The sequence below is a fragment of the Sus scrofa genome, chromosome 15 (genome assembly GCF_054392235.1).
Source record: "Sus scrofa isolate SSC_HxYL_T2T_F1_AM1 chromosome 15, Sscrofa_HxYL_maternal_Yorkshire_Landrace_v2.0, whole genome shotgun sequence".
Lineage (NCBI taxonomy): Eukaryota > Metazoa > Chordata > Mammalia > Artiodactyla > Suidae > Sus > Sus scrofa.
In genome coordinates, this window is record NC_139397.1 from 87,250,776 (window position 1) to 87,272,552 (window position 21,777).

Consider the following 21,777-nt stretch of genomic DNA (forward strand, 5'->3'; position numbering starts at 1 on the left):
TAAAATGAACTGAAGTCTATATTTATATGACTGTGAAAGTGTGATTTTAGCCAATATGATCTATTGTTTTCTTATAGTGTGAGAATATGAAACATATATGTAATTTCCTAATAATTCCAGAATCTCTCTAGTGTTAAGTCAGTCACCTAAAGGGTTCTCAGAATGTTTCATTTTAAATTCTTCAGTCCCCAGTGTTTTCTTATGTATAGATCAAAAATCAAAATAAAATAAAATACACCCTGTGAAAATGACCTTTACTCTCATTTCTCATGAAACTTTTGCATGACAAAATGTTCTAGTACTCTTCCATGAAAAGAAATTATTTATAATTGAAAGATTTTAATTAAAATTAGAAAGGATTTGGAGTTCCTGTCGTGGCGCAGTGGTTAACGTATCCGACTAGGAAACATGAGGTTGCGGGTTCGATCCCTGGCTTTGCTCAGTGGGCTAAGGATCTGGCGTTGCCATGAGCTGTGGTGTGGGTCACAGATGCAGCTCAGATCTTGCACTGCTGTGGCTCTGGTGTAGGCCGGTGGCCACAGCTCCGATTAGACCCCTAGCCTGGGAACCTCCATATGCCATGGGAGCCGCTCAAGAAAAGGCAAAAAAAAAAAAAAAAAAAAAAAAAAAAATTAGAAAGTATTTATGTAATCCAGAACAGCCAAATGAATGGAGATTTTGGGAACTTAGAAAATAATCTAAATTCCTCACAAGCAGAGTTAATAGGGCACCTTCTCTGGAATAAGAGAAGTACTGTGCTCTTGGATACATTTCTGTGTAGTCCTTGACATTTTAAATAATGCTTCAAAACAAATTACACATTCAACATATCATTCAGATTACAACCATTCAATCTGAAGGACCTCAGACTCTTTTCCAAAGACAGAAAGCTTTTGTAATTTGTTTTTCTGTGAATTCCTTATGAGTGATATAATGGCTATACTCAAGAGCTTCTTTTTATACATGCTCTCTTCATTTGGTCTTTAATTGCTTCTTGTTTCAAAGGTATGCATTGAAACCTCGTAGATAACATGTCTCTATCAATAACTGGTCATTTGGTATAATCCTCCATCATGTTATTCAGTTCCACTTTTTAGTGGAATGACTTTTCTAGAGCTTCTTTTCTGATGAGTTAACAAAAAAGTTACATATTAGGGGAGTTAACATTTTCCCCTTTTTAGGCCCAGCAGGGACCTATGGTATTAATGCAACTCTTAGCCAGCCATACTACACATTCCACTTATGACAGAGTGAACTTTGCCCTTTTACTTTACCCCAACACTTTTTTATCATTTTTATATGAGAGGATCCTGGATATAGGTCCTTTCTATCCTCTGTTTGCTCCCTTAATCTATCCTTTTTATATCTACTAGAAAATGTAGTTTGTTTTTCTCCCTGTGTAGACAACCTTCATTAACAGGTGTTAAAAGGGCAATATAGAAACAAATCCAGAGGGATGAAAAAGAAGGCAGGTTGTGGCTCCCTTCCCACATATGAGGGCCCTGTAACCAGGCCAATGAGTGGGGGCACTTGACTTGGCTGTGACCACTTTGGGCCAAGCACCCTCCAAAGAACAAACTCTTAGGCAGGAGAGATCCTCATTAATGCAGGGGAAAGAAGAAACACCCAGAAGAGACATGGATTCCATCCCACCTTAGGCTGGTTTGGTCCCTGCCACTACACACCTGGATAGCTCTGGGTAGAGATCTTTGGAGACTGGGCTAACTCTATCCCCCTTCTATACCTAGCAAGAAATGTGAAATCACCAGGTTCTGTGGAACATAAGAAACTACTTCAGGTTGTTTTCATGGTCCTGTTCTTCCTTTTAGCACACTTATGGCATAATTTAGATTTTTAAAGGTAGTTTTCCACTTTTTAAATGTTACTTCTGTCAATACTTTTAGATTCATAGACCAAACCTTTTGCTATGAGGCTAAACATCTGAAAATATATTCAAGCACAATACTAAGGGAACTGAAAACTAGAGTAAAACTATGTTAAGTTTTACTAATTATGGATTTAATTATTCCATGGATAAAATACCTCCCTATATTGTGATGCACAGTGCATTTCCTCTTGAATGAGCTAGAAATTCAATAAAGTGAATTTTTTCTCTTTTTAAAACTTCATTACTATACTTTCATCCATGCTTTTAGTATTTTTGATGTATAAATTATGAGTTACAATTATATAATAATTCACCATCACTTTTGAGTTGAACTGAAATTTTGTGAAGTTAATTCTGATGTGCTGTCTGAAGCAAGTTTAAATCAATAAACTATACCTGCATTAGGAGAAGTCAAGTTCAAAATATACATATATCCACAGATCAGCAATAATAATGTGCAATTTGGAGCCAGAAACATTGTATATATCAAGGAAATCTTAAAGATATTGGTCACTCTTATCACAATGAACTCAGGAAATAATGTTAACAGCAAAAGTGAACCATCTTATGAAAATCACTTATGATCTTCTTAAGTGATACTGAGATATCACTTAAATACTTCTTAAGTAATCACCCAGATACCGAGCATCTATTAGAAGGTAATATACTCTAAGACTTTGAAAGGATAACTTAATCTCTGATTCTAAGAAAGCATTAAAAAATCTATACCTCTGTTGCTTTTTTTCCTTCTTGAAGTTCCGTTAAAGACTGCTGAAATTCTGGCTCAATTTTCTTAGCTTTTTCAGCAGCTGTCTGCTTTTCTTCTTCATAGGACATAGCAAGTATACCTAAGAACAAACTTGCTATATAAAAGGCAAACCAAAAACTTATCATGACAAAAAATATCATATAGATCTTCCCAGAAGCATAAAGAATCTAAGGAGAGGAGGAAAACAGGACAAAGAGGAAATGTTATTTGTTCCTGTAATCTCTTATTTTAAAATGAAAAATAAAATTTTGTTATGAAAATAATTTAGTTATAAGAAGAATGGAATGTAATCGCAAGACAGTTTAACTACTGGCTTTATTTGAAGAAATAACTGAAAAGCTCTTAAACTTTAGACTATATGTAAGGCACAAAATATGTGGTATAAAAACAATAAAGAATATAGTAACAATTAATTCAGGGCAAGCATTTGACTTTTATGTCTTCATTAACAGAATAAACATACTGAAAGGAAAAAACTATCATCTTTCAGTAAAGATGGACAGTCTGAATATGAAAGATTATTTATTTTGTAGTAGACCAAATATATGAAGTGTAATAAAGTTGAAAAATGAATGTTTGGAGATTACTTTCGTTTCATCATTACTGTATAGAAACATCACAACAAAGTACAAAATGGGTGAGGAATGGGAGTATTTCTATATGTCAGAATATCTGCTTTGATGAAGAACCTCTAGATAAACCACATAGGAAAGTCATATAATTTACTTATATGAAGTCATTTATGGATAGAAAAATACAAAACTGTAGATTTCCAAACTGAGCATTGACTAGCTTTTATTTCATAACAAATACCTAAAATATATCAGAAAATTTAAAAATTTAGAAAATTATAAGTAGATATTACAAATCCAAAATATAGTTCATTGATTTATCCTCATTGATTAAAAGTATATGAACAAAATTCAAGAAAACAAATGGGAATAGTTTTAATTTTTAAGCATCCATTTGAATCAACAATTTTATTGAATTCAATAGAATCTATAATACACTTTTCTTTAAAAGTATTTTTAATAAACTCTATTATCCCAATGGGTCAGCTATTTAGGATTTGGTTAAATATTTTTCCCATTAAATAGCTGTCACTTACAGTATATTTAGGAGTCAGTAATAGATACTGTGGAGTATACTGCAGGACATGCACATTTATAAATACTTTATGTTTATTATCTCATTAATTCTGTATAACATATTTATGTGGTATTTGTTATTATTTCAAATAAGCAGAAAAGAAATGAAAATTAGATAGGCAAAGATCTCACAGCTGTAGGGAAAAGCCTAAATTAAAAAATTTTGTTTGTTTCATCACATAAAGCTAATAAAGAATAAAAGTATACAATCTTTTTTTTTTTTTCTTTTTAGGGCCACACCCCCATGACATATGGAGGTTCCCAGGCTAGGGATTGAATTAGAGCTACAGCTGCTGGCCTACGCCACAGCCACAGCAACAGCAACGCAGGATTTGAGCAGTGTCTGTGACCTACGCCACAGCTCATGGCAACGCCAGACCCTTAACCCACTGAGTGAGGCCTAGGGTTGAACTCACAACCTCACGGTTCCTAGTCAGATTTGTTTCTGCTGCGCCACGATAGGAACTTCTACAATCTTATTAGAATGGAAAAATGTATAGTTCTATTATACTTTAGCAGGAAACAGGGGCTAATTACAGCCCCTTATAATAGATTTGTTGTGAAAATCAAATGAAATAATGTAAGAGGAGATTTTAGCACATGGCAAATATGTGATAAACATTAACTATTGTTAAACATAACTCCATTCCATGAGGATTGACCATATCCTTTGTTTATTTCTGTACCGATGCTGTTATCAAAGAGCACTTGGATCAAGTAAGTATTTGCCAAACGAATGGCAAAAGATGTTCTCTAAAACATGAGCTGTACTCTTTGGGAATAACTGCTGAATTTCTCTAGTCATAGTCAATTCAGTTCAGTAGGGCAAGGCTCAGAGTACAAATATAGTCCAAATCAAACCAGTCCTTATCTACAATAGTCAATAAAAACCTAGAGTACAATAATGTAGAAGGTCCTGTAAGAATCCAGCACCAAGGCATGTCCAGACTGATTTCTCACTTTACAGGTTGTGTGAGAGGATTTCCTTTAAACCAATGCTAACAAGAAAATTAGCTAACACATTTTGAAAGCTGCAAATAAAAATGCAAGGCATTCACTATTATAAATAACATAAATCATAAATATTCACTTATATTTTTAATCAAAATTTCTTTTCTATGTTAGATACTGAGAACACAAAAATTAAAATAAGACAAAATACTTCATAGGTTGTATACTTCCTAGTGGAAGGAAACATTGAACTAGCAATTAAAGTAACTACTATCAGAGGCAGTTACAGGGTAGCATGTAATTCTTGTTTCAGATAAGTCTAGCTTTGAAAGGAGGGCTTGGGGAAAAGCTCAAAGAAGAAATATTGCTTTGAGGCATAAATTTGAAGCATGAGAATGAAGACAAAAGAAACCTGAATTTGGCCGAAAGTATAGCACACTGAAACAACAAATTATGGGGAAAGGTCATTTAGGAAACAGAAGCAGTAAGTCTTTTGACTCAAAATAAAGCAGAGAGCCTATATTGGGATATTGTTAAGAAATGAATCTGGAGAAGTAGGTAGACTAGATCTTAAAGGGCACTATGGGCCATGCATATTGTCTTTGAACTTCATCCCAAAGAAATCTGGAGATCACTGAAGGACTTTTAGAAGGAGGATAACATGATAAATTATTTTTGAAATAAGAAGTTTCTAGTATTGTAGAGGAGGCATTGATACTTGTCAAAAAGTTTGGGAAATAAAAATATGCTACTTTTACAAAGTTAGAAAAATACAGTTTGATAAAGAAAAAATCACTTGCAATATTTTATGTACTTCTAGAAATAGAATTATAATACAAGCATGTTTGATTTACTTGATTTTCATTTAATATTATAAATCTTTGTGCCAAAATATATTATCTTTATCATTATTAATGGCCTATAAACACACATATACACAGTAATTTATTCAATCATAGAAAGTGGGGTGTATGTTTAAAAAGAGTGTCTTCTTCAACTGTAAGTACTTTGGATAAAGTAATTTATTTACTTTATTTAATATCCTTTGATATAAATTATGCTGCTGAAATAACACTGCATATTCCATTTGTGATGCTTTTTTTTTGGCCATCCCCATGTCGTGCAGAAGTTCCCAGGGCAAGGATAGAAGCCAAGCAATAGCACTATCCCAGCCACAGCAGAGACAATGCCAAATCCTTAATCACTAGGCCTCCAGGGAACTCCGGAACTCTTCTTAAAAATAAAAACAGAATCTCTATTTTAATGAGTACATATTATACCCTTCTGTTGAAAGCATGGCACACAAATCATCAGTTACAAAAGGGAGACTCTCAGAATTTTGATTTCAAGTCTCTTGATAGCAAGCTTCCTCTTATTCTAACTGGAACATGACTGAAGATTAAAGGAGAATGAGAAGAAGTAGAAGAATTAAAAAGAAAGAGTATAATTTCATAAGTAATTTATTACATGCTAATCTCATAGGTTCAAATTTTTATCTAAAGGATTAGTACCTAGAAATGCTCTTTACTTAGTTAATGTCAAACATATGAGACCACAGAACAGTAGACTGACCTCTGGAGATACATGTATTTTAACTTTGGGGAGGTTACCTAACTGCTCTAATCTTAGGATCTATAGATAAAAAGCTCATATACATATTTATATTCTGATCTTGTAGCATTTTTTTCAGGGATAAATAAGATATCAATATCATACATAAGAACACAGACTTGAGTTCAGTGTTAACATTTCAGTTTGACACTCAATAATGCTGGCTCTCTTTTCTTCTGACCTCAAACTGTTCTTGACATAAAAATTTACCAAAGTACATTACATTTGATCATTATTTTAGGAAGGAAGGGCATGACACCTTCCTTACCCGTAGTGCAGAGTCTCTGGGTTCTTACCTGGTGATAAAGTGCTTCAGGGTAATCCTGCGTCATTAACCGAAACAGGGCTAATAAGGCCCAGCCAAAACTGTCAAAATTTGTGTAGCCGTGATCAGGATTTACACCAGCTTTTATACACACATATCCTTCAGGACACTGCCTAAAGAAAACAGAAAGGAAAAACTACTTATTCTTAAGTGACTTTCAGATTATGGTCAAATCACAAGTATAGAAGATCCACCCATGAATAATAAAGGGCTCCCTCTCCCACAGGGTATACTCTCCTCCCAAACAATTCTCAGTGAAAACAAGCTGAAAATGACATAGATTTTAAATTGATATAAGTGAAGAGGATTAACTAAGCTAAAAGACAGCAGGGCCTCACAAAGGTTTTTGCCAAGCCTTTGGTAAAAACTTCTTTACTACCCAGTATCAAAGTGAATGTATAACTGATAGAAAATAACAATGATAAAAATAAAACTTCAGTAGTTGAGGGTTTAAAATGATCTCACCTCAAACCCTTTGATCCCATTATTCAAGGATGAGAAAACATTTATCACATCAATAATTTATAAGTAGTACTGGCACTTTGGTAGAAAGATCCGATTAAATATTTATTCCATTTCTTTTCATGAGTCTTCATACTTTTACCTACTGGGGCTTGGGTGTTGTGGTCCATTATGATAGTCATGGCCCAATAAATCATGCTTCCTCCATCCACTCCTTTGTGTAGTTCCCTCCCACATCATGCTGATTCTATCCATGTAACTTGTTTTGCATATTTGTTAGTGGTTAAAAAATGCGATGCAAACAGAGGTTTAAAAAGTACTTGTGTGTTGAGGCTTGCTAAATTGCTGACACAGAATCTGAACAAATGAATTTTTGTCCATGTCTTCAAGCACTAAATTTTTGGATAGTTTAACATGCAGCAAAGTATGATGGTTACAGGTGAAACACTGCATGATTTTCTCTTCTGGCTTTCATATAACATAGCATTCTGATTCTGACTCTCCATGATCAGATATCTTCAACAAGTATTTCAGGTCATATCTGAGTTTGGGATGTCCACAAAAAGGATTAGCTTGAGTGGGATGGGGCAGACACAATGAGATGCTCTCACAATCAGGACTTGAAAACAGAAATGGAAGCCCAGCAGCAGCTGAGCAAAGAGTTGAGTAAGTGACAAAATGGCTAAATCACCTTAATACAACTAAAGTACATAACACATGCTCCCCTCCCTCTATGTGCTTTTTTTGTCAGTCTGGGTCACAGAGCCTCTAAGAAAGAGCTGAGATATAGATGGATATTGAGTCATCCCAGTTGAGGAAAGTAACATAAGGAATTTAGTCATAGTACTGTTGAGAAGCACTTTATTTTTACCTTATTAGCTCTTCATCTGAAGTTATGAGACAATAAAACTTGAGAGTTTTGTCATTTCAGTGAAGAATTATTTATAAGTACTGTTTTTGAGAGCAATAAGCTTGTTTTTAATGTAAATTATAGTACTTAAAGACATACAAGCCATAAAACAAGTGAAATAACATATCTTTAATATTTCTTTTCTTCAAAGGCTTTCGGCCAAAGAAAAAATTTTATTGTCTTTCTTGATAATTCTTATTATCTCTGGGACACACTGAAAACAGAAAATCAGATTCTTAAGTCCCAGCTTTGCCATTTACTAACTTCTTGACTTTGAATAAATTGTTTAGCTCATCCATTACTTTTTTCTATAAAATCAGATTAATAGTATTCCATGTGGTACACTTCTCAGCATGGTTTTGATGGTAAAATGAGATCTTGTAATCAAATGGGAATCATCATAAAAGCAATAATCATGCAATAAATACTACCGATCAGTGATACAGACTTGATAGACGAAAACATTAACGCCACTTACCCAGCATCTGTTCTGTTGCCACAAAGAAGAGCATATCTTTCTCCTTCCAAATAATAAAAGTTTTCTGTTTTTGAAAAGAAAAATGAAATTATATTCTATATCTAATCTTTTTTTTTGGCCATGCTCACAGCATGTGGAAGTTCCAGGGCCAGGGATCTGAGCCATAGCAGTGACCCAAGCTGCTGCAGTGACAACGCCCTACCCTGAACCCACTGCATCACAAGAGAACTCCTCTATATCTAATTTTGAGTGAAAAGCATACCTGAAACCCAACTGACTTTGCACAGATGAACATCCTTCTCTACAGTGAGAAGAAAGGAGCATTTAGCCTGGCCAGTTTTTAATCTAGGAGGCTCTTAGAATCCCATATACAGGCCAAAAGACTTCTGATAATTCACCTAATCCGGCCAGATGTGACCAGACACTGAAGGAAAAATTCCAGATACTAATCATTTGAAAGCTGAGGATTGTTCCTTCCAGAATTTATTCCTGATGATCTTTTGAGTAGAAGAGCAGATTTTCCTTTTTGGGTTTAATTTATGTTCACTCTGAAGCTTATTTTTCCACCTTGAGCATCCAGTGCCAATTACTTGCCCTGATGTCACCTAATTTCAATCATAACCTGAGCTAATCTGAGTCATAGCCCATAGAATTTACCCAGGTATTTTAATCTGCTATCATTCAAAATATAAATTGTGTTTTTCTTGATATAAATTAGGGGTGGGAACATGTATGCTTAGTAACATTGGTTTTTAGGTTCTGAATTCAAATTACAAAGATCAACCACATGAGATCAGTCCTGAGTCAGTGGTCATATTTATTTATGTTTTTAAAGGATAAAACATGAAAATTTTAGCAATTCAAAATTTCCCTGATTTTACTGTCGAAGACCGGAACTTTGCTATTGTGATGAAGGAAACTGATATAAATTAGTACTTGAGTGTGGTTATAGCACTTACATGAAAGTTGTTCTGAAGTTGAATTTGTTTTGAAATTTAATGTTCAACATTTCTGTGAAGAATGCTTTTTTTTGATATAGATGGCAAGAGATTCTTACCTCTAATATAATATGGATTTCCAGTTCTGTTGTGCAGCATTTCAGTTTCATTTTCTTGGGGCCATCGCAAACATTTATGTTTCAGGTTGCCCATAAAGAGTTCCATCCCAATTAGAGAAAATATAGTCAGAAAAAACAGAGTCAGGATAATGACCCCAGTAAGCTTCTTCAAACAATGGGTCAGGATCCTTGCAAAAGACTTCAGTCCTGAAAAGAGAAAGGTTTGTTTCTGATAAAATATTTTAGTAAAGCAGCATTAGCAGACTTCTCCCATGGCAAATGCAGATGCCATAGAAATCAATAGCTTTGGGTTTTATAATTTAATTCATCATTACCTAGGTCTAAATGACTAAAATGAATCAAACCCTAAACTTTGAGGTTTCTATATTATTGCTAATTTATTACACTTGACAATAATTTAGACACCGTATTTTAAAAAAAATTATTATAGTCAATTTACTATGTTCTGTCAATTTCCACTGTACAGCAAAAGTTACCCAGTTATACATACATATGTATATATACACATTTTTTCACATTATCCTCCATCATGTTTCATCACAAGTGATCAAATACAGTTCCAGTATTTTAAAATTAGTTATTTACTTCTTTTTCCTACATAAAGAACAGGCCTTCTCTCTTGGTTACTGCTTTTCACTAATTATTTAGGTAAAGGTATAGAGCTATAAATCAATATGGGTTGCAAATGTTGAAACAAGAAATAGTTTGAAATAACAGTATTCTATACTATTTGGTTATTTTTTAAAGAAAATTTTGGGGATGACTAAATAAAACATGAAAAACTTTTAATGATTAGAAATGAGAAAAACACACAACTGTGATTATAGGTAGGTGGCATTAATATCAGAATATATATATATATATTTGTCTTTTGTCTTTTTTAGGGCCATACCCACAGCATATGGAGGTTCCCAGGCTAGGGATCCAGTTGGAGCTGTTGCTCCTGGCCTATGCCACAGCCACGGCAATGCCAGATCTGAGCTGCATCTGTGACCTACACCATAGCTCAGGGCAATCTGGATCCTTAACCCACTGAGCGAGGCCAGGGATCAAACTCACAACCTCATGAAATTATGTTAAAAAAAAATACAAAGATTTTTTTATTTGGTAACTTTTATGAGTCCTCTGTAATTTTTCTACTGAAAAATTTTTTCATGTTGTTTGGTTGAAATTATGTTTAAGAACAGAAATTCTTAAATAAGAATATGTATGCATATATAAATATATATTAATGCAATATATGTTATTAATAATATTATACTGTATATTTATACAAATACATAAAATGTGTTTATAAGTCTATACATAGAAATTATTAATAAAATGTGTGCATATATTATACATAATATATACAAAACTAAGTTTGTCGTGGAGCTTTCATTTTAGAGGTGACATTTTGTTGGAAGGTAAAAAACAAATCAAATTTGCTAATAGGTTTCATTGTTATCTGCCACTCTTGGTAACTATCATTCAAAGTTCCGAGCAATATGCCAATTTTGACTGATTTTTTGGTATAGTTTTTTCTTTTATTTTTAAGCTTTCATTTCATTTTAGATTATGTTTATCTTTTGTGGCATTTTAACTTATTTCTGATTTAATATTAAAATCTCTACATTTTGATGGAAATTTTTAACGTAATTATACTCATTTTCATAAATTTATTTTGGGATTGGCCTTTACCATTTTGTATTTTGATCTTTACATTTGCCTTATGATTTAACATGTGTCCTATCCTTTCTAAATAGACTCTAATTTCCTTTAAGTTTTTTTCTTCTAGTAGTTTCAGTAAAATTTAACTATTTTGATAACCTGTATCAAATTTTTTTTTTTTGTCTTTTTGCCATTTCTTGGTCCACTCTTGTGGCATATGGAGGTTCTCAGGTTAGGGGTCAAAACGGAGCTGTAGCCGCTGGCCTATGCCAGAGCCACAGCCAGAGCCACAGCAATGCAGGATCCGAGCCGCGTCTGCGACCTACACCACAGCTCAGTGCAACGCCAGATCTTTTAACCCACTGAGCAAGGGCAGGGATCGAACCCACAACCTCATGGTTCCTAGTCGGATTTGCTAACCACTGAGCCACAATGGGAACTCCTGTATCAAACTTAAGTTCTGTTTCTATTACAATCTCACCATGTAAGATAAGGAAATAACCATATTTGCTTTCTTGTATTTCTCTATTCCCACTTCTCAGCTTTTGTTTATTTACATAACTTTGGAGTTTTGACCCAGATATAACTGTTGAATTTTATGAATTTTGCTTATAGATTTCATGCAAATTATATTTCATGAACATTCAAATCCTTACAAAGACTCCTCGGGAAACAAATTTATATAAACAGGAAGTGAAGGGGATTTGGGTGAACATGTCTGTCTGAAAGAGGCAGCTGCTCCTCAAATATAGCTGGCAGTAGCTATGCAGCAATGCTGATAATTTGTCCAATTTAATTTAGAATTTAATGTTTAAATCATTATAATTTTTCTAATTAATATTGTTTTATATAAAGGTTTTTATAATGTTAGTATCTATTTCAAAGTTTTCTAGAACACAAGCAAAGCTTGTCTCTAGTTGAAGAATAACCTAAAGATGTCCACGCTATAACTTCTGATTTATAATACTGTATTCTGTTTGGCAACCCATTAACAACAGTAACATGGAATTCATTTTCTATTGCCATAATTTCAGAGTTCATTGCCATTACTTTTGGTAGGAAATCTTCCCATTGATGAATATTTTATTTTCATAGTTTTGTTTTTCAGTAGCTTTTCAAGAACAATAACACATGTAAAATTTTAGAATTTTTGTATGGCTGAGAATATCATTCTGTTAACTTTCCATATGAATGGCAAACAGGTATTGAATTCTGGTGTCTATACCCGTGCTTTCTCCAAGTTCTATAACTCCACTGCCTATTCATGTTCAGCTTTATCAAGAGGTTTGCCTTCCAGAGGCTTTTTCTTTGCTTTTTTATAATAATTTTATTCTTTAATGCTTTACATTTACAAAATTTTATAATATGTTTAAGTGTATGTTTTAGTTGTTTTTAAATCTAGTATAAGATGAGCCTTTTCCAATTGTGACTAAGGTCTTTCTTAATCAAGGGACTTAAAAATTTTTAGTGTATTTTTCAATAATTTATCTTTTGCATTTAATCTGGTTTCTTTTTTTTTTTTTTAGGTACACCAATTATCCATGCAATGAAACTTAGCTTTCTCTCCCTCATCAACACATCCCATTATTGGTTCTACTGGTTCTCTAGTTTTTCTTTACACAAGTGGTTTATTTACTATACGATACAGATAATATTATATTTTACTGCTGCTATTTTACAAGGATATAATTTTTATCACTTTTTTTTTGTCTTAAAAGTACTTTTTCTATTTTATTATCTCATTTTCATCTTCTGGTTGAGAAAGTCTAGGTTTTTTTTCCTACCAGAACTACGAAACAAATGGTTTCTTATGCTTGCCTCTATTCCTTCTTTTGTAAAGAAAAAAAGTTTAATTTTTATTCTCTTGAATAGTATGTTTCTCTTTCTGTATCACAAAACATTTTCATACACTCTATGTTGCTTGTATGTGCCTTGATTATTTTCTCCCTTAAAAAAATAGCCTGTGTGCTCCCAATTCTAGTTAGTGTATTCCTCTTGTACTAACGTGCACTGAAAGCAAAAGGAAATTTACCTTATTTTACTTTATTTTGTTCATTTCAACTGGTTTGTAGATGAGAAAAAGAAGGAAGATTAGATATCTGTCTAGATTGCTATCTCTCTCAGAAGTCTAAGGATGATTTTATAAGTTCACATTTAAGGTATAAGAATAAATAAATAAGAAAAATAATATATTTTGATTCAGTTCTACATTTTGTTATAATAAGCATTGAACCCACCTCAAATAAATAACATATGTGATATTTTTTCTTGCCCTTCCAGGAGTAACTGAAATGAGTTTTAATATTGGATCTTTCACTGATTTTAAAGTTGAAACATTCTTCAATGTAGTATTTCTTCAAGCAAAAAAAGGGGTATTGAAATTAACACATGGGAATCCATATAACAAAGTGAAGAAAAAGAACTCAAAGCCATTTCTTACCTTGGTTTAAAGGAATAATTTTCAAAATTCTTAAATTTCTTATAATTCCAAATATTGAAATTAAGTTTAAAGATGAATATCTTGTTATATGCCTGTGGAATTAAATTAGAGTCATTTAGAAGTCATATACAGTCTACATTACTTATCTTTGTGTTTTTAAACTATTTAAAATACTTTTAAAACCATATATCTGAACATTACCCTTGCTCTTATTATTCCATTTTGCAAACAGTTTTATTATCATTTTTTAATTTTAATTTTATTGGGTATATTTGATTTACAATGCTGTATTAGCTTCAGGTTTATAACAAAGTGAATCATACCTATACATATATATATGTTCTTTTTTATAAATAGTTCTTTTTTTTTTTTTTTGTCTTTTTGCTATTTCTTGGGCCACTCCCGTGGCATATGGAGGTTCCCAGGCTAGGGGTCGAATCAGAGCTGTAGCCACCGGCCTATGCCAGAGCCACAGCAACAGGGGATCCAAGCCGCGTCTGCAACCTACACCACAGCTCACGGCAACGCCGGATCGTTAACCCACTGAGCAAGGGCAGGGACCGAACCCGCAACCTCATGGTTCCTAGTCGGATTCGTTAACCACTGAGCCACGACGGGAACTCCCTATAAATAGTTTTATTACTGATTGGAAGACAAAGATTGGCACGGTGCAAAGTATCTGAGTAAATAATAATCTACAAACAAATTATAAGAGCTTATAAAATCTAGACACTATGAGTAGTCAGAATTCCACATCAAATATGCTTACATTATGTTCATAAATATTTTGTAATCTAACTGGTGAAAAGATAGTTAAAAATAAGAAAAACCCATAGGTTTTTTTTTTTAAGGAATAAAATTAATTTTAAGTATTTAAACTTCTGGTGGTAATAATGATGGTGATGATGGTGATAATACCAGAAGGCAGGGTATAAAGTGGTTAAGTACACAGACTCTATAGCTAGACTGTCTGTAGAAATAAAGGCTCCACTATTTCCTAGCTTTGTGATATGCAAAAATTATTTAATCTTTGCCTCAGATTCCTCAAAGCAGCTGGCACATACTAAGGGGTAAGTGTTAGCTAATAGCGATGGCAACAGCAGAAATAATGGTAGTGATAATAGAAGTAGTGGTGATAATATTTCAGTGACACCAGCTACTATTTTTTAATTACAACACGAATGACACTAACTATGTTCTTTATAAAGGTTATTTCTTTTTAAAAAATTGATCCCGAATCTATAAATAGTGTCATTTTCAATTATTTTTAACATGAATTTGATGTCAATGATAATTTCTTTAGGCATAATATAGAGTACACTAATTAGAAGCACTGAAAAAAAATCAATACACATGTAAATTATTAGAATTTAACACATCATTCTAGAAATATGCATGTATGTAAAATATCTTATTCTGTTATCTAGAATATTTACTGGTCGTAAGCAATGCAGGTAAATAAAATGTAGACTGGACAGAGAATCAAACATGCTAGGATACTCTTCTAAGTGTCCAGGAGATTTTTCTGGTCACTGGAAATAATCACTTCACATGCAAAAATTCAACGTCTATTCTTTTTGCTTAAGGCAGAAAACAGAGATAATATTCCATTCCTTTCATTTTTCAATGCATATTCAGAGGACTAGTTCAGTTGGAGATTCCCTGAGAGAACTCATTATGGCTATGATTTATGAATTATGCTTTACTCACAGAATTTTTACATGCAGAAACTTTGCCAACTTCAATGTTTTTTTATGAACAGCATTTGCTTAGCAAGGCATTAAGATGTTTGCAACTTGAAAGAAATACTCACTCAAACAAAGTTACACTGAAATCCAGCCAATTCCATGGATCACCAAAGAAATGAAAAGGTCCTGCCCAGATGCCTCTTGCAATGAGTTTTACAAGTATTTCGAATGTGTAAATTCCAAGCAAAGTATTCCTACAGAAAATGTTTCATATAAATGTTAAAAGTGAGACTAATACTTCATCTCCTCTGAAATTCTATGTCTATATAATTATTTGGCAACAAATCAACCAACCAATCAACTGACAATCATAGGATAGGTCTTTATTGGGACTTCTAACTAAAGTTAGATAAAGATATAGAGTGAGCAGGTAAATAAAATGTAGACTGGACAGAGAATCAAATATGCTAGGATACTCTTCTAAGTGTCCAGGAGATTTTTCTGGTCTAGTATTTGATTATCAATTTTTTCAACAAATTCTAGCTGAGGGTTATAGTGTTTATATATATTTTGGCAAATAATGAAAATATAAAATATAAAATTTATTCCACATTGGTAATCATACAATAAATAACTGAATGTAAGTATGAAAGAACCAATTTTATTATATGCACATACAAGGACTTTTAGAGTGAATCAGTACATTTACCTTCCAAAGTCAACTAGTTTTAAGAACAGCATCAAACCTTGAGGAGTAGCATCAAGAAAGCCTTCTTTGGGTGTTCCTATCATGCCTCAGTGGTAACAAAACCAACTAGTATCCATGAAGATGTGGGTTCCACCCCTGGCCCCGCTCAGTGGGTTAAGGATCCAGTGTTGCCATGGGCTCTGGTGTAGGTCACAGACACAGCTTAGATCCTGCATTGCAGTGGCTGTGATATAGGACGGCAGCAATACCTCCAATTTGACCCCTAGCCTAGGAACTTCCATATGCTGTGGGTGTGACCCTAAAAAGATAAATAAATAAATCAGTCATGTTAACCTAACACGCTGGGAAACAGAGGCATTTAAAATCCAATTAAGAGTAATGAAGGGGCAAAAAAAAGATTAAAATTGATTAGTCAACATATGAATATATTTTTTTATTAGGAATATTCACTAATCATGGAATGTGTATAAATATTATATTATATACAATGTATGTCACATGTAAAATACAAATATTAATTTGTACAATGTTATATAATATACAACCTACTGTAACAAAGTATAAAATATAAAATGTAGTCATACATGTGGTTATACATAATAAAATTATATAACTTACTGTAATGCTAGCCCCCATTTTGGCATATCAATCATGGACATAAACACACAGTCAATCAGGACGCTAATTAAAATTAGCAGTCGGAAAAAGGTAAGTTACAGTCAAGGAATAATGAATAATAAAAATAACATTGGAAATACATGTTTCTATAATCTATATATGTACACATATGAAATCAAATAGTTTCTTAAGTGTCAAAAATATACTATTCATGTTGAAAAACAATGAGGATTAAAATTTGTTAATATTTATTATTATTGTATGTGCTAGAGAATATATTTTAAATGTATTTTCAAATATGGAACACAGTATAGTGATAATCAAGATTTCAATATGACCTTAAATGAGATATTAATTCAAAGGAGTAAAAGACTGAAGCGATATTAGAACAGAATAGTTACATTTGATATTAGCACAGTCAAAAGATAACAGAAAAGGATATGGATGTACCAAAATCTTAATGGCTGTTTTCCTAATTGAATTGAAAGGAGACAATGTACACCAGGTGGCACTGAATCTGAAGATTGTTCTCTTTTTATTTAATACCATGAAAGTCTGTAAGAAGAAAAAAAGAACAAGTGAAATTAGAACTAAGAACTATGATCTCATCAATTATGAGATCATGTCATGATTGTCAATGATGATTTCAGTCATGAAGTCTAACAGTCACACTTCTTATATTTTGATATTATTTTACAGACTGAATCAAACAGAAAGGGCTTTTTAAAGCTATTTTTATTGACATTTAGGCTTATCTGCCACTTTTTTTTTGTCAGTGTTCTAAGAAAACACACATTAATGCTCAAATTTTCCCACGGAACTAATATAATAGGAAGAAATCTATATCTGATGGCTCATGGACTCATGGATATGCATTTAAATATAATAAAATTAAATGAATGTAAAATAAGTTAATTTTATTTTGAAGCAAATAAGATATGGGATTACAGTAGTAAAAATGACCCAATGCATTCAAACATTAAATTAATCATTAGTAATTACCTATAGCATAAAACCCCATTTGTATGTTATTTTTGACATAAACACATCTGGAAAAGAAAGAAATTTATATCATGTAAAACTAATATGTTGAGTTGTAGAAGTATTAAAATGAAAAAATCAGAAACATCTTAAAAGGGAATCATATATCTGCATATATGTGTATATATGTGTGTATAATATAGATGTGGCACAAGTGTATATGTATGTATATATACTTGTGTGTGTATACAGACACACATATACATAACATACATATGCATTTTATTATATACACATATTCATTTGGAAAATTCACTTTCATGGTGTATATATCACACGTAGTAAACATTATACAGATTTTAATGTTAGTTTATAATATATAGTCTATAATGCAAGGTAATAAAATATACCAAATATATATTACATTTAATATAAAATTATGCAGAGGTGTATATGGTGGCTACATATTGGTATCTATATATACAAATATATATTCACTGATATTTTATGAATACATGTTTTAAATAGAAACCAAACAGTGCTATAATTCTCCTCGTAGTACACTTCTACAATATACAATCTGTATATTTTGGTCTGATTGTATTTATCTTCCTTCTTTCCATTTAAATGCAAAGGGAAAATAAATAGGGCCAAATAAATTTGATAATTTAAAATGTCCTTTCCATGTATTTTTCAAAACAATCTCAAACTTCACACAAGATATAGCCAACCAGCTTATGTCATTGTGAAGGAATGAGTACTTCCAGATATAAAAATTTTCCAATTAATGTTTAAGTGTTGAAATTGTTCATGTAATTTTAGAATTATTCATTTATATGCAATCATTAACAGAGTAAACCAAATGTAATTCAAATTTTTAATAACTTTGTGTTATTATCCTTAAGGTTTTTGGTTTATTTTACTTTTTTGAAATCTTCAATTTTGTCTTCAATAACAAACCTAGATTTGCCTGTCATATCTGCATACACTACAAAGAACTCAACTTTGCAACTATGCTATAATAGTTACTTCTAAGGTTACTGTGTTATATCAGCTGTTAATGACTTAAAATATAGAAAAAGTGAAAGCAGAGATAACTGAAACGAGGACTAGAGTTTCAGTAAAAGGTTCTTAGAATTTTGCAGGTATTTTATTATTTTTAAATTTTTTTGTCTTTTTATGGATGCACCTGTGGCAAATGGAGATTCCCAAGCTAGGGGTTGAATTGGAGCTGCAGCCACTCGCTTACACCACAGCCACAGCAATGCCAGATCCAAGCCACCTCTGTGAACTACACCACAGCTCATGGCAACACCAGATCCTTAACCCACTGAGCAAGGCCAGGGATCAAACCTGCGTCCTCATGGATGCTAGTCAGATTTGTTTCTGCTGAGCCATGACAGGAACTCCTCCAGGGATTTTACAATGAATGTTGCATAATGTCCCTGGGGCTACCAAAGACAATGGAGTGTTCTTGATAATATATACATTTATACTCTAAAATGTTAATACATTTCCACCATGGAAAGTATTTGAAAAAATTATGATTATACAAAATTATCACTTTGCTTCCATCCAGAAATTGATTGAATTCCATTTCACTCATCTGGTAATATCACTGAATGCTCTACAAAAATATCAAATTACATTGTCCATAATGGGGCTAATTCTCATCTCCTCCATATTTGAAATTTTTTTATAGTTATTTCATTTTTGTCAGAAGCACCTCTATTCTTTCAAGCTGGAAACCTTGGTATTATTAGTCAGCTCTCAAATCCTGCTGTTTTCTTCTTTGGCGTGTTAGCTCTCTCTCTCCCATGAGATACTTCTATGAACCAGGCCTCTTGACTTCAGGCCTGGTTACTCTCTCCTATTTCATTTTTCTGACCCTATTTCTTCCATGCAATAGCAATTTAGAAAGGTTCAGATTAATCTTACTTAAACATTGATTGCATTCATCACTTTGGTACATTGGCCACCACATTAAAGCTATGTTTTCATCTCCGTTATCTCATTTTGTTTCCCACAATTTGCAACCCAGCTGCAGGATTCTAGTTTTATCATCACCCGGTCTCTTTCCTAGTCTAGAATTAATCTCTCTCTTGCCTATTTATAGAAGATCTTCCCTTTGCCTTGTAAAAATTTGAAGTATTCTCCAGTAACTCAAATTTCATTTCCTTAGTGAAGACTCTTCCAGCTTTGTCAGTCCACACAGATCTCTGTCTTTTCTAAGTATAATTATTCTTATTTTTATCATTTTGTGATTTTTCTTGGATTGTTCAAATATTTAGTAGGCTCCTCAAGTTATTCTGGGGATAAGATAGGATGTGACTGTCTGAATGAATAAAATTTATAAATAAAATATATATTGGCTTTAATTTCCTAACTACTGGATAAGTTCATCAAGTTGATTAGTGAAACTGCTGTACATATTATAAGATTTTATAGTATAGTTATTTTAACATCAATAACCTTAAGTAGCCAATCATTATGCTCCCATAAAACAAATTATTTACAGTAAGGCACAACAGTATAGACTATATTACATACAAGGTAAAGTAACTCCAAACACACTAACCTACCAGGCAAATAATCACTTTTGATAAAAATATCAAATGTGTGTGAAATTTATTATCCACTTTTCTATAATTTAAAACTATCTCTTGATATATTCTTCATTCTTCTTCCATCCTATCTCAGTTACACTTTTTACACATCTGGAATATGAATAAAAATGTGGTCACAATGAGTTTAATTAATCCTTGCCTTTTTATTCCTGTAGTATGGGTCCACATCTTCCAATGGCTCTGATACCATTGCTCGAAGTAGATTTCCATAAACAAATGGAAGCTCTTTTCCAACTTCCAAGTCAATGTTGGGTTTTAAATCTTCTGCTTTGTGTTTTTCACTGTGTTTTTTAGCATTACACTGTTGCATAAGTTCAAGAGATTCTCTGGTGAAGGGGATAAGGCCCTTAAGTTCTGAGGAAGCCATTTCCAATTTTGTACCTGCAATAAAAGTATTTTTCTTCAGTTCTGTACAAAAATTGGGTATACAAAGAAAAATTTTAAATGATAAAAGCCTAGGATATGAATACAAGAAAACAACAAGCTGAATAATGCATTCAAAGAAGATTCCTGAGTTTTAAAGAAATCTGAGATATTAATCTTGGTTTTGTTTCAATTAACATTAGACTTAATTTTTAATTTCGTGAATAACTCATTCTACTTTGCTTAGTCATCCACTGAGTCCTCTTTCTTTTACTGAAATCTGTCTTTCAGTTCCTCTCCTGTAGTGAGAGTTCTAAAGTGGTTAGAGATTGTTGGAGGCCCAAATACTATTTCATTCCCAGCTATTTATTAGATTATTTATTAGATTATTCCTTCTCTAAACGGAGGGAAGGAGTTTTCATTGGCCCTGGGCCCCATTCTTCTTTATCTCTTCTTATAGCTCTGATTACTTCCCTGGAGTTACTTTTTCCTCTCAAATTTTAAATTTGATATCCTCTAAAGATCTGTTTTATTCCCCTGTTATATTCATATTTTTGGTAAATACATAGGCAAACACAGAGTTTTAACTACTGTACATGGTTATTTACCAAGTACATTCCCAAAACACTCTCTTCCCTCAGTCGTATGTGATATCACTGATGATAGCAATTTAACAAGTAAAAACAAAATTTGTTTTCCCTTATGACTCATATCCCTCTTTAACCTTCCAGTCATTGTAAAAATAAAAACACATATATAAACCCACTACCTTGAAAACTATTCAGGAAATGTTTCTCTTTGTCATTAATTCCTCTGAAAAAATTACCTTCCATACAATATTTTCCATTAGGTATTTAAATATTATCTATTATTCATATGCCTGCATCAAGGTAGTCATCTTTGTAATTCTGTATCTGGATGGCTCTAGTAATCTTTTTAGGTTTCTCTCAATTCTAGTCTTTATTTCAAGTCATCCTATAGGCCACTCAAATTAGTTTTCACTAAATATAATTTCATGCATCAATTCTCCATTTATGAACTTTGTTCTTTCTTTTCAAATAAAAGTATGTTCTTTTGCTGA

The 21,777-nt window shown here is 32.6% G+C and overlaps 1 protein-coding gene across 5 annotated transcripts in view; it reads right to left on the reverse strand.

Annotated features, from left to right (window-relative positions):
* Positions 1-21,777, reverse strand: part of SCN7A (sodium voltage-gated channel alpha subunit 7) — an 81,181-nt gene that overhangs the window by 47,613 nt on the left and 11,791 nt on the right. Inside the window, exons 2-10 of one of the 5 annotated variants that reach the window (XM_084999379.1) lie at positions 20,473-20,714; positions 17,168-17,280; positions 16,726-16,815; positions 15,524-15,652; positions 13,711-13,802; positions 9,600-9,806; positions 8,543-8,606; positions 6,664-6,805; positions 2,618-2,736 (exon numbers count right to left, since the gene is read on the reverse strand). In XM_084999379.1, the coding sequence (XP_084855505.1) occupies positions 2,618-2,725 (108 nt within the window). In that variant the 5' untranslated portion in view covers positions 2,726-2,736; positions 6,664-6,805; positions 8,543-8,606; ... (4 more) ...; positions 17,168-17,280; positions 20,473-20,714. Of the gene's footprint in view, positions 1-2,617; positions 2,825-6,663; positions 6,806-8,542; positions 8,607-9,599; positions 9,807-13,710; positions 13,803-15,523; positions 15,653-16,725; positions 16,816-17,167; positions 17,281-20,472; positions 20,715-21,777 lie in introns of all 5 variants that reach the window. The other 4 variants (XM_021075288.2, XM_084999376.1, XM_084999377.1 and 1 more) reach the window with 4 other exon arrangements.